The 12702-nt window shown below is 40.3% G+C and overlaps 1 protein-coding gene across 1 annotated transcript in view; it reads left to right on the top strand.

The window, feature by feature from the left end:
• Nucleotides 1–12702, top strand: part of MTFR1L (mitochondrial fission regulator 1 like) — an 80512-nt gene that overhangs the window by 25592 nt on the left and 42218 nt on the right. Inside the window, exon 4 of the mRNA XM_053707206.1 lies at nucleotides 5525–5733. Within this exon, the coding sequence (XP_053563181.1) occupies nucleotides 5525–5733 (209 nt within the window). The remainder of the gene's footprint in view (nucleotides 1–5524; nucleotides 5734–12702) is intronic.

Here is a 12702-nt window from a genome sequence, read left to right as displayed (position 1 = left end):
TGGCTAAGTTAGCGGCTAAGAACTCTGGGTTTGCTATTGTGGCGCGCAGAGCGCTTTGGTTGAAATCTTGGTCGGCTGATGCGTCTTCCAAGAACAAGCTACTAAACATTCCTTTCAAGGGGAAAACGTTGTTTGGTCCTGACTTGAAAGAGATTATCTCTGATATCACTGGGGGTAAGGGCCACGCCCTTCCTCAGGATCGGCCTTTCAAGGCAAAAAATAGACCTAATTTTCGTCCCTTTCGTAAAAACGGACCAGCCCAAGGTGCTACGTCCTCTAAGCAAGAGGGTAATACTTCTCAGGCCAAGCCAGCTTGGAGACCAATGCAAGGCTGGAACAAGGGAAAGCAGGCCAAGAAACCTGCCACTGCTACCAAGACAGCATGAAATATTGGCCCCCGATCCGGGACCGGATCTGGTGGGGGGCAGACTCTCTCTCTTCGCTCAGGCTTGGGCAAGAGATGTTCTGGATCCTTGGGCGCTAGAAATAGTCTCCCAGGGTTATCTTCTGGAATTCAAGGGACTTCCCCCAAGGGGGAGGTTCCACAGGTCGCAGTTGTCTTCAGACCACATAAAAAGACAGGCGTTCTTACATTGTGTAGAAGACCTGTTAAAAATGGGAGTGATTCATCCTGTTCCATTAAGAGAACAAGGGATGGGGTTCTACTCCAATCTGTTCAAAGGTACTAGGGTCCCTTCTAGCGGTGCTAAGACCAAGGGGCATTGCAGTAGTACCTTACCTGGACGACATTCTGATTCAAGCGTCGTCCCTTCCTCAAGCAAAGGCTCACACGGACATTGTCCTGGCCTTTCTCAGATCTCACGGCTGGAAAGTGAACGTGGAAAAGAGTTCTCTATCCCCGTCAACAAGGGTTCCCTTCTTGGGAACAATTATAGACTCCTTAGAAATGAGGATCTTTCTAACAGAGGCCAGAAAAACAAGGCTTCTGGACTCTTGTCGGATACTTCATTCCGTTCCTCTTCCTTCCATAGCTCAGTGCATGGAAGTGATCGGGTTGATGGTGGCGGCGATGGACATAGTTCCTTTTGCGCGCATTCATCTAAGACCATTACAACTGTGCATGCTCAGTCAGTGGAATGGGGACTATACAGACTTGTCTCCGAAGATACAAGTAAATCAGAGGACCAGAGACTCACTCCGTTGGTGGCTGTCCCTGGACAATCTGTCTCAAGGGATGATGTTCCACAGACCAGAGTGGGTCATTGTCACGACCGACGCCAGTCTGATAGGCTGGGGCGCGGTCTGGGGATCCCTGAAAGCTCAGGGTCTTTGGTCTCGGGAAGAATCTCTTCTACCGATAAATATTCTGGAACTGAGAGCGATATTCAATGCTCTCCAGGCCTGGCCCCAGCTTGCGAGGACCAGGTTCATACGGTTTCAATCAGACAACATGACGACTGTTGCGTACATCAACCATCAGGGGGGAACAAGGAGTTCCCTAGCGATGGAAGAAGTAACCAAAATTATTCTTTGGGCGGAGTCTCACTCCTGCCACCTGTCTGCTATCCACATCCCAGGAGTGGAAAATTGGGAAGCGGATTTTCTGAGTCGGCAGACATTGCATCCGGGGGAGTGGGAACTCCATCCGGAAATCTTTGCCCAAGTCACTCACCTGTGGGGCATTCCAGACATGGATCTGATGGCCTCTCGTCAGAACTTCAAAGTTCCTTGCTACGGGGCCAGATCCAGGGATCCCAAGGCGGCTCTAGTGGATGCACTGGTAGCACCTTGGACCTTCAAACTAGCTTATGTGTTCCCGCCATTTCCTCTCATCCCCAGGCTGATAGCCAGGATCAAGCAGGAGAGGGCGTCGGTGATCCTGATAGCTCCTGCGTGGCCACGCAGGACTTGGTATGCAGATCTGGTGAATATGTCATCGGCTCCACCTTGGAAGCTACCTTTGAGACGAGACCTTCTTGTTCAGGGTCCGTTCGAACATCCGAATCTGGTTTCACTCCAGCTGACTGCTTGGAGATTGAACGCTTGATTTTATCGAAGCGAGGATTCTCAGATTCTGTTATCAATACTCTTGTTCAGGCCAGAAAGCCTGTGACTAGAAAGATTTACCACAAGATTTGGAAAAAATATATCTGTTGGTGTGAATCTAAAGGATTCCCTTGGGACAAGGTTAAGATTCCTAGGATTCTATCCTCCCTTCAAGAAGGATTGGAAAAAGGATTATCTGCAAGTTCCCTGAAGGGACAGATTTCTGCCTTGTCGGTATTACTTCACAAAAAGCTGGCAGCTGTGCCAGATGTTCAAGCCTTTGTTCAGGCTCTGGTTTGACTCCTCCCTGGAGTCTCAATTTAGTTCTTTCAGTTCTTCAGGGGGTTCCGTTTGAACCCTTACATTCCGTTGATATTAAGTTATTATCTTGGAAAGTTTTGTTTTTAGTTGCGATTTCTTCTGCTAGAAGAGTCTCAGAATTATCTGCTCTGCAGTGTTCTCCTCCTTATCTGGTGTTCCATGCAGATAAGGTGGTTTTACGTACTAAACCTGGTTTTCTTCCAAAAGTTGTTTCTAACAAAAACATTAACCAGGAGATTATCGTACCTTCTCTGTGTCCAAAACCAGTTTCAAAGAAGGAACGTTTGTTGCACAATTTGGATGTTGTTCGCGCTCTAAAATTCTATTTAGATGCTACAAAGGATTTTAGACAAACATCTTCCTTGTTTGTTGTTTATTCAGGTAAAAGGAGAGGTCAAAAAGCAACTTCTACCTCTCTCTCTTTTTGGATTAAAAGCATCATCAGATTGGCTTACGAGACTGCCGGACGGCAGCCTCCCGAAAGAATCACAGCTCATTCCACTAGGGCTGTGGCTTCCACATGGGCCTTCAAGAACGAGGCTTCTGTTGATCAGATATGTAGGGCAGCGACTTGGTCTTCACTGCACACTTTTACCAAATTTTACAAGTTTGATACTTTTGCTTCTTCTGAGGCTATTTTTGGGAGAAAGGTTTTGCAAGCCGTGGTGCCTTCCATTTAGGTGACCTGATTTGCTCCCTCCCTTCATCCGTGTCCTAAAGCTTTGGTATTGGTTCCCACAAGTAAGGATGACGCCGTGGACCGGACACACCTATGTTGGAGAAAACAGAATTTATGTTTACCTGATAAATTTCTTTCTCCAACGGTGTGTCCGGTCCACGGCCCGCCCTGGTTTTTTTAATCAGGTCTGATATTTTATTTTCTTTAACTACAGTCACCACGGTACCATATGGTTTCTCCTATGCAAATATTCCTCCTTAACGTCGGTCGAATGACTGGGGTAGGCGGAGCCTAGGAGGGATCATGTGACCAGCTTTGCTGGGCTCTTTGCCATTTCCTGTTGGGGAAGAGAATATCCCACAAGTAAGGATGACGCCGTGGACCGGACACACCGTTGGAGAAAGAAATTTATCAGGTAAACATAAATTCTGTTTTTTCCATCAGGATCTCAAATCCTTAAATTTAAAGGTATGGAGATTGAACGCTTGATTCTTAGTCAAAGAGGTTTCTCTGACTCTGTGATTAATACTATGTTACAGGCTCGTAAATCTGTATCTAGGGAGATATATTATAGAGTCTTGAAGACTTATATATCTTGGTGTCTTCTCATCATTTTTCCTGGCATTCTTTTAGAATTCCGAGAATTTTACAGTTTCTTCAGGATGGTTTGGATAAAGGTTTGTCTGCAAGTTCCTTGAAAGGACAAATCTCTGCTCTTTCTGTTATTTTTCACAGAAAGATTGCTAATCTTCCTGATATTCATTGTTTTGTACAAGCTTTGGTTCGTATAAAACCTGTCATTAAGTCAATTTCTCCTCCTTGGAGTTTGAATTTGGTTCTGAGGGCTCTTCAAGCTCCTCCGTTTGAACCTATGCATTCATTGGACATTAAATTACTTTCTTGGAAAGATTTGTTCCTTTTGGCCATCTCTTCTGCCAGAAGAGTTTCTGAATTATCTGCTCTTTCTTGTGAGTCTCCTTTTCTGATTTTTCACCAGGATAAGGCGGTGTTGCGAACTTCTTTTAAATTTTTACCTAAGGTTGTGAATTCCAACAACATTAGTAGAGAAATTGTGGTTCCTTCATTATGTCCTAATCCTAAGAATTCTAAGGAGAAATCATTGCATTCTTTGGATGTAGTTAGAGCTTTGAAATATTATGTTGAAGCTACTAAGAATTTCCGAAAGACTTCTAGTCTATTTGTTATCTTTTCCGGTTCTAGGAAAGGTCAGAAGGCCTCTGCCATTTCTTTGGCATCTTGGTTGAAATCTTTAATTCATCATGCTTATGTCGAGTCGGGTAAAACTCCGCCTCATTCTACTAGGTCAGTTTCTACTTCCTGGGCGTTTAGGAATGAAGCTTCGGTTGATCAGATTTGCTGTCTTTATTTTATCCCTCCCTCTCTAGTGACTCTTGCGTGGAAGATCCACATCTTGGGTAGTCATTATCCCATACGTCACTAGCTCATGGACTCTTGCTAATTACATGAAAGAAAACATAATTTATGTAAGAACTTACCTGATAAATTAATTTCTTTCATATTAGCAAGAGTCCATGAGGCCCACCCTTTTTTTGTGGTGGTTATGATTTTTTTTGTATAAAGCACAATTATTCCAATTTCCTTATATTTATGCTTCGCACTTTTTTCTTATCACCCCACTTCTTGGCTATTCGTTAAACTGATTTGTGGGTGTGGTGAGGGGTGTATTTATAGGCATTTTGAGGTTTGGGAAACTTTGCCCCTCCTGGTAGGAATGTATATCCCATACGTCACTAGCTCATGGACTCTTGCTAATATGAAAGAAATGAATTTATCAGGTAAGTTCTTACATAAATTATGTTTTTCAATAACTCAGTATTTCTGGACTGAGTCAGAACAAAGTATTATTGCCAGACACAAATAAGCAATAAGGAAAATTGTAGCTTTATTATATCGTATTGGGTTGAGAGAATAAAAAAAACTTTGAAGGTCGCTGAACTAAACAATAATATTTTGAGTGTAAATAAGTGAAACACAAATTTTAGGTGCTTTTAACCCTTTCGGAGCGGACCCATCCGTCCAAGTTCGGAACATAAACAAAAAATTAAGCACATGATCGTCACTGCAATCGTGCTTCATAAATATTGCTGATTGGCTCCTGGGGGACTGCCTGTGTTGCTTGGCACGTCCACCAGTTGGTTTGTTTCCAGAATGGAGCAGGACGCCGCAAAAGTTAGGACGTTGCATGCCATTCTAAAGGCGTTTAAGCCCAGTGCTTTTAGGATGGCATGGAACGTCCTAATGGCGTCTAGGGGTTATTAATTAATCTAGGAAATATCCTTTTATGTTAAATACCTGGAGACTGTTCAGTGTTATAAGTATTGCTGTCTTCTGTATAAGGGGTGGCACCCACACACAAACACCATATTATGTCTTATATGGCAAAACCGTATAAACTCTACCTCCATTAATGTTTAATCTGTGAAATATGTGATATTAAAATCTTTAATTTGTTCATTTTAATCTACTGAATATTAGAAGTGATACAAGACCACTGAAACACAAATGGAGGCCAAGCCCGCTTCTGGTTATGCAGAGGAATTCATCTGTCCCCAATCTAAAGATGAAAGAAGAAAAAATGTATTGCTTAAAGAAAACTGGCTTATCTGTAAATCGCCCTACTGACCTGCAGGATGAGCTGAGTCTTCTGAGAAGTCAGATAGCTAGAATTGTTGCTGCAGATGCAGGTAAGGCAAACTAGATATTGACAATGAATTAGTTGCACTGCTCTACTGTACATATGTTTTGTTTATTTCAGTGTAGTGTTTTTTTTTGTTTTGTTGTTTTTTTTAAAGTGTTTTTATTTAGAATTCAAAAGCAGAACACAATATAAATGAATGCAAAATTCTGTGTAGGTTACATTTGCAAGTGTTACATTTTCAGATTTTCCAAGTCAAGAGATATTGATATACTCACAGGCACATGAAACTAAGAATTAAAGGGACACTGAACCCAAATGTTTTCTTTCGTGGTTCAGATAGAGCATGTCATTTTAAGCAACTTTCTCATTTACACCTATTATCAAAATTTATTCATTCTCTTGGTATCTTTATTTGAAATGCAAGAATGTAAGTTTAGATGCCGGCCCATTTTTGGTGAACAACCTGGGCTATTCTTGCTGATTGGTGGATAATTTCATCCACCAATAAAAAAAAGTGCTGAAGCAAAAAAGAAGCTTAGATGCCTTATTTTTCAAATAAAGATAGCAAGTGAACGAAGAAAAATTGATAATAGGAGTAAATTAGAAAGTTACTTAAAATTGCATGCTCTATCTGAATCATGAAAGAAAACATTTGAGTTCAGTGTCCCTTTAAGATAAAACCTACATTGTAATATTACTTAGATACATTCAAAATTATGAACTGTGAGATTTCTTTTTAGTTTAGAACATATGATAATTATCCTCATTTTTACCCCATGATCCATAGACCTCTCTTGGGTCCTTGACAAAATTATATGAAAAACGATATAGGGGTTATATAATCATGAAACTAAAGAAGGCAAAAGAACAAAAAACTATGCGATCATGAAGCTATAGAAGGGAAAAAAAAAAAACAACTATACGATCCAAATGCTATGATACTTATATGTTTAAAGCCAAAACTGGATCAGATATCAGCGTTCTGGGATGTGCTAATAATTAAAAGATTACCTGCAGTGTAAAGTGAGTTGTAATGTAGCAGATAAAATCCCTTGGGAGGATAGAAGGAAGCTAGTCTTGTTGCTCTGGTTACATTGTAGCATGACCAAATTAATCTGATGTGAATATGCTGCCATCTAGTGGTCTGAGGAGAAAATATATTTCACATTGAGAGCAAGCAATTTCTATTATGTTACAATATGCAATGGCTCTGTCTGCTCGGGGTATGTTACTTCAACGGGCTAGGGTGCTATTTAAGCATTTAAGCTATTGTTGTTTTTTAGTACAACACGCTTGGAACGAGTTATGTATATAAAGATGGAATGTCTCTTATTAACATTATAATGAGTCAAAGGGTATAAGTTGTACAAGATCATGGGAGGAGCACTGTTATCCCAGTGTGAATTATATCTTGCTCGGACCTATGATCCTATAGTGAGAGTAAGATGGAGTCTGTTTGAGAACGTGCAATCTGTATGAGAGCACCGTAAAAAGGAGAATAAAGTATGAACAGGCTGTTACGTAGAAGGGATATATAATCTTGTAGTGGATGATAAAGCTTAGTGTTTCATGTCTAGCTGGTTGAGACTGAGCCAGAGGTTTGTGTACTAGTGCTAAAAGTGTTTATCTTTTTGTGCTATTATTCGTCACTTATTAAGGCTCATAATATGCTGCTATGTATCTAAAGCAGATCTATTGATCCCCCTGCGGCTCCGTCCACTCGCCGCAGGAGCAAAACCAATATGGTGTGATATTAGCCATTAGCAGCACTACAAATGCATTGTTATCTTATTGTGTCCTATAAGCCATGTTGATTGTGTCGATGGATACTATATTTTCCCTATTTATATATGTTATATTTGACATCATAACAGTGGCTCTAGTCCCATCAAAACCAGATTTACTGTACATATATTTATATAACTTTTGTACCGGCAATATTATAAGTATAAAACAAGTCAACTAGACATATATATATTTATAACATGGTATTGAAAGTCCGTAAATACTGTTATTAAGTGTTTGTTACAGGAGGCAGAGGTACCAGGTTTATGGTGATCCTATAGCCCCAAGGCTGACTTTGTATGTTTAGTTAGTAGCGCTCCATTGGGATCATATAAGTCTTTAAGCGCTTGGTTGATTAAGTTGCTCTCAGGATATACAATCCTACCAGGAGGGGCAAAGTTTCGCAAACCTCAAAATGCCTATAAATACACCCCTCACCACACCCACAATTCAGTTTTACAAACTTTGCCTCCTATGGAGGTGGTGAAGTAAGTTTGTGCTAAGATTTCTACATTGATATGCGCTTCTCAGCATTTTGAAGCCTGATTCCTCTCAGAGTACAGTGAATGTCAGAGGGATGTGAAGTGAGTATCACCTATTGAATGCAATGGTTTTCCTCACAGGGATCTATTTCATAGGTTCTCTGTTATCGGTCCTAGAGATTCATCTCCTACCTCCCTTTTCAGATCGACGATATACTCTCATATTCCATTACCTCTACTGATAACCGTTTCAGTACTGGTTTGGCTATCTGCTATATGTGGATGGGTGTCTTTCGGTAAGTATGTTTTCATTTACTTAAGACACTCTCAGCTATGGTTTGGCACTTTATGTATTGTACTTATATTTGCCATGATTCAGGTTTCAGTATATTTCCTTTTGCAGACTGTCAGTTTAATATCTGGAAATGCATTTTTTTAGGAAAATTTATTTTTTACCTGGGGTATAGTATTTTTGCAATTGACTGTCATTTTAAATTCGCGGCAGAATTAGGCTTGCGAGGGCGCAAAATGCCAAACTATATTGCGTCATTTTTGTCGTGAGATTTTTTGGCGCAAAGTTACGTTCGATGACGCAAATTCGTCATTTCACAAGTTTGTGTCTTCAATGACGCGAGTGTGTCATTTCCGGATGTTGTTAGCCCCAAAAAAATTTATCTGTTAGTGCGTCATTCTTGGCGCCAAATATTTTCATAATTTAAACCCCATTCCTATATGCCTCTTGCCTTTTTTCTCTATCAGAGGGCTATGCTGTTGCATTTGTTTCCTCATTCCTGAAACTGCCATATAAGGAAATTGATCATTTTACTTTTTATGTTGATTTTTCTCTTACATTTTGCAAGATGTCTCAATCTGATCCTGTCTCAGAAAATACTTTTGGAATCCTACTGACTGATAACAGTTCTACCAAAGCTAAGTACATTTTTTGTATTCTTATGGAGATTATATCTCCAGCTGTGGTTTGTATTAAGTTGTCATGATAAACTTTTACATGCAGAGAATGTGTCCATCAGTAATAATACATTGCCTGTTGCTGTTCTTTTAACATCTAATGTACAAGATATACCTGTGAATTTATAAGATTTTTTTGCTGATTCTATTCAGAAGGCTTTGTCTGCCATCCTGCCTTCTAATAAATGTAAAGGTCTTTTTAAACTTCTCATAAAGTTGATGAAATTTCAAATGACCGACAACATACGGAATTATCCTCCTCTAATGAGGATCTATCCGATTCAGAAGATCCTTCCTCAGATATTGACACTAACAAATCTATTTATTTATTTAAAATGGAGTACATTTGTTCTTTGTTGAAGAAGTGTTGATTAAATTGGATATTGAGGATACTAGTCCTCTTGATTGTAAAGCTAGTAAACATTTAAATTCTGTTTATAAACCTCCTGTGGTTATTTCAGAGTTTTTTTCAGTTCCTGATGCTATTTCTGATATTATTCCTAAGGAATGGAATAGGCCTGGTACTTCTTTTATTCCTTCTTTAAGGTTTAAAAAAATTGTATCCTTTGCCAGCAGTTAGATTGGAGTTTTGGGAAACGATCCCCAAAGTTGATGGGGCTATCTCTACTCTTGCTAAACGTACTACTATTCCTACGGAAGATAGTATTTCTTTTTAAGATCCTTTAGATAGGAAACTTGAATCTTATCTAAGGAAAGCTTATTTATTTTCAGGTCTTCTTCTTAGGCCTGCAATTTCTTTTGGCTGATGTTGCAGCTGCTTCAACTTTTTGGTTGGAAACTTTAGCGCAACACGTATCGAATCATGATTTGTGTAGCATTTTTAACTAGATTCAACATGCTAATAATTTAATTTGTGATGCCATTTTGTGATGATATCAGAATTGATGTTAAATCTCTGTCTTTAGCTATTTTAGCTAGAAGAGCTTTGTGGCTTAAATCTTGGAATGCTGATATGACTTCTAAGTCCAAATTGCTATTTCTTTCCTTCCAAGGTAATAAATTATTTGGTTCAGTTGGATTCAATATTTTCAACTGTCACTGGGGGGAAGGGAGTTTTTTGCCTCAAGGTAAGATCTAAGGGTAAATTTAAAGCTTCTAACCGTTTTGTTCTTCAATAAGGAACAGAAACCTTATTCTTCCCCAAGGAATCTGTTTCCAATTGGAAGCCTTCTTCAAATTGGAATAAATCCAAGTCATTTAAGAGATCAAAGCCAGCCCCTAAGTCCGCATGAAGGTGCGGCTCTTATTCCAGCTCAGCTGGTAGGGGGCAGATTAAGATTTTTCTAAGATGTTTGGATCAATTCAGTCCAAAATCATTGGATTCAGAATATTGTCTCTCAGGGGTACAGAATAGGATTCAGAGTAAGACCGCCTGTGAGATTTTTTTCTCTCGCGCATTCCAGCAAACCCGGTAAAGGCTCAGGCTTTCCTGAAGTGTGTTTCAGACCTGGAGTTATCAGGGGTAATCATGCCAGTTCCATTTCAGGAACAGGGTTTGGGGTTTTATTCAAATTTATTCATTGTCCCAAAGAAAGTAATTTCATTCAGACCCGTTTTGGATCTAAAAATTTTGAATTGATATGTAAGAGTACCAACTTTCAAAATGGTGACTATAAGGTCTATTCTGCTGTTTGTTCAGCAAGGACATTATATGCCCACAATAGACTTACAGGCGATTCATCCAGACTGCTTTCAATTTCTGAGATTCTTTTTTTAGACAAGCATTACCAATTTGTTGCTCTTCCTTTTTGGCCTGGCGACAGCTCTAGGAATCTTTTCAAAGGTTCTTGGTGTCCTACTCTCTGTTATCAGAGAGTGGGGTGTTGCAGTATTTCCTTATTTGGACGATATCTTGGTACTTGCTCAGTCTTTACGTTCTGCAGAATCTCACACAAATCAACTACTGTTGTTTTTTCAAAGACATGGTTGAAGGATCAATTTACCAAAAAGTTCCTTGATTCCTCAGACAAGGGTCACCTTTTAAGGTTTCCAGATAGATTCAGTGTCAATGACTCTGTCTCTAACAGACAAGAGACAATTTAAATTGGTTCAGCTTGTCGGAACCTTCAATCTCTATTATTCCCTTCAGTAGCTATGTGCATGGAAGTTTTAGGTCTCATGACTGCAGCATCGGACGCGATTCTCGTTGCTCGTTTTTATATGAGACCTCTCCAGCTTTGTATGCTGAATCAATGGGGCAGGGATTATACAAGGATATCGCAATTAATATCCTTAAATCCCAATGTTCGACTATCTCTGACTTGGTGGTTAGATCACCATCGTATAGTTCTAGGGGCCTCTTTGGTTCGTCCAACCTGGACTGTGATCACAACAGATATGTCTTTTCAGGTTGGGGAGCTGTTTGGGGATCTCTGACAGCACAAAGGGTTTGGAAATCTCAAGAGGCGAGATTACCAATCAATATTTGGAACTCGGTGCAATTTTCAGGGCTCTTCAGGCTTGGATCTGTTGAAGAGAGAACCATTTATTTGTTTTCAGACAGACAATATCACAGCTGTGGCATATGTCAATCATCGGGGTGGGACTCAGTCCCCTAGCTATGATAGACGTATCTTGATTACTTTCTTGGGCGGAATCTAGCTCTTGTCTAATTTCTGTGGTGCATATCCCAGGTGTAGACAATTGAGAAGCGGATTATCTCATCCGTCAGACTTTTACATCCGGGGGAGAGGTCTCTCCATCCAGATGTGTTTTCTCAGATTGTTCAGATGTGGGTTTTCCAGAAATGGATCTGATGGCTTCTCATCTAAACAAGAAACTTCCTAGGTACCTGTCCAGGGATCTTCAGGCGGAAGCAGAGGTTGCGTTGACACTTCCTTGGTGCTACCAACCTGCTTATATTTTCCCGCCTCTAGTTCTTCTTCCAAGAGTGATATCCAGAATCATCATGGAACAGTCATTTGTATTACTAGTAGGTCCAGCATGTCCTCACAGGTTTTTGGTATGCAGATCTTGTTCAGATGTCCAGTTGCCAACCTTGGCCTCTTCCATTTAGGTTGGATCTTCTGTTTCAAGGTCAGTTTTTTTCCATTAGGATTTCAAATCATTAAATTTGAAGGTATGGAAATTGAACGCCTAGTGCTTAGTCATAGAGGTTTCTCTGTCTCAGTGATTAATACTATGTTACAGGCTCTTAAATCTGTTTCTAGAAAGATATATTATTGAGTTTGGAAGACTTATTTTCATGGTGTTCTTCTCATAAATTCGCTTGGCGTTCTTTCAGAATTCCTAGAATTTTTCAGTTTCTTCAGGATGATTTGGATAAGGTTTTGTCTGCAAGTTCCTTGTAGGGAAAAATCTTAGCTCTTTCTGTCTTATTTCACAGAAAGATTGCTAAGCTTCCTGATTTTCACTGTTTTTTAACAGACTTTGGTTTGTATCAAGCCTGTCATTAAATCAATCTCTCCTCCTTGGAGTCTTAATTTGGTTTTGAAGGCTTTACAGGCTCTTCCATTTCAGCCTATGGCCTCTAGTGATCAAAGTCTGGCGGACCTGATCCGACAGTGCGGATCAGGTCCGCCAGACTTCGCTGAATATGGCGAGCAATACGCTCGCCGTATTCAGCATTGCCCCAGCAGCTCACAAGAGCTGCTGGTGCAACGCCGCCCCCTGCTGACTCGCGGCCAATCGGCCGCCAGCAGGGGGTGTCAATCAACCCGATCATACTAGATCCGGTTGATTTGCAGCAATCTCTGTCCGCCTGCTCAGAGCAGGCGGACAGGTTATGGAGCAGCGGT

The sequence above is a fragment of the Bombina bombina genome, chromosome 3 (genome assembly GCF_027579735.1).
Source record: "Bombina bombina isolate aBomBom1 chromosome 3, aBomBom1.pri, whole genome shotgun sequence".
NCBI lineage: Eukaryota > Metazoa > Chordata > Amphibia > Anura > Bombinatoridae > Bombina > Bombina bombina.
The sequence above is the reverse complement of the archived record's forward strand: the minus strand, read 5'-3'. Positions and strand labels throughout refer to the sequence as shown.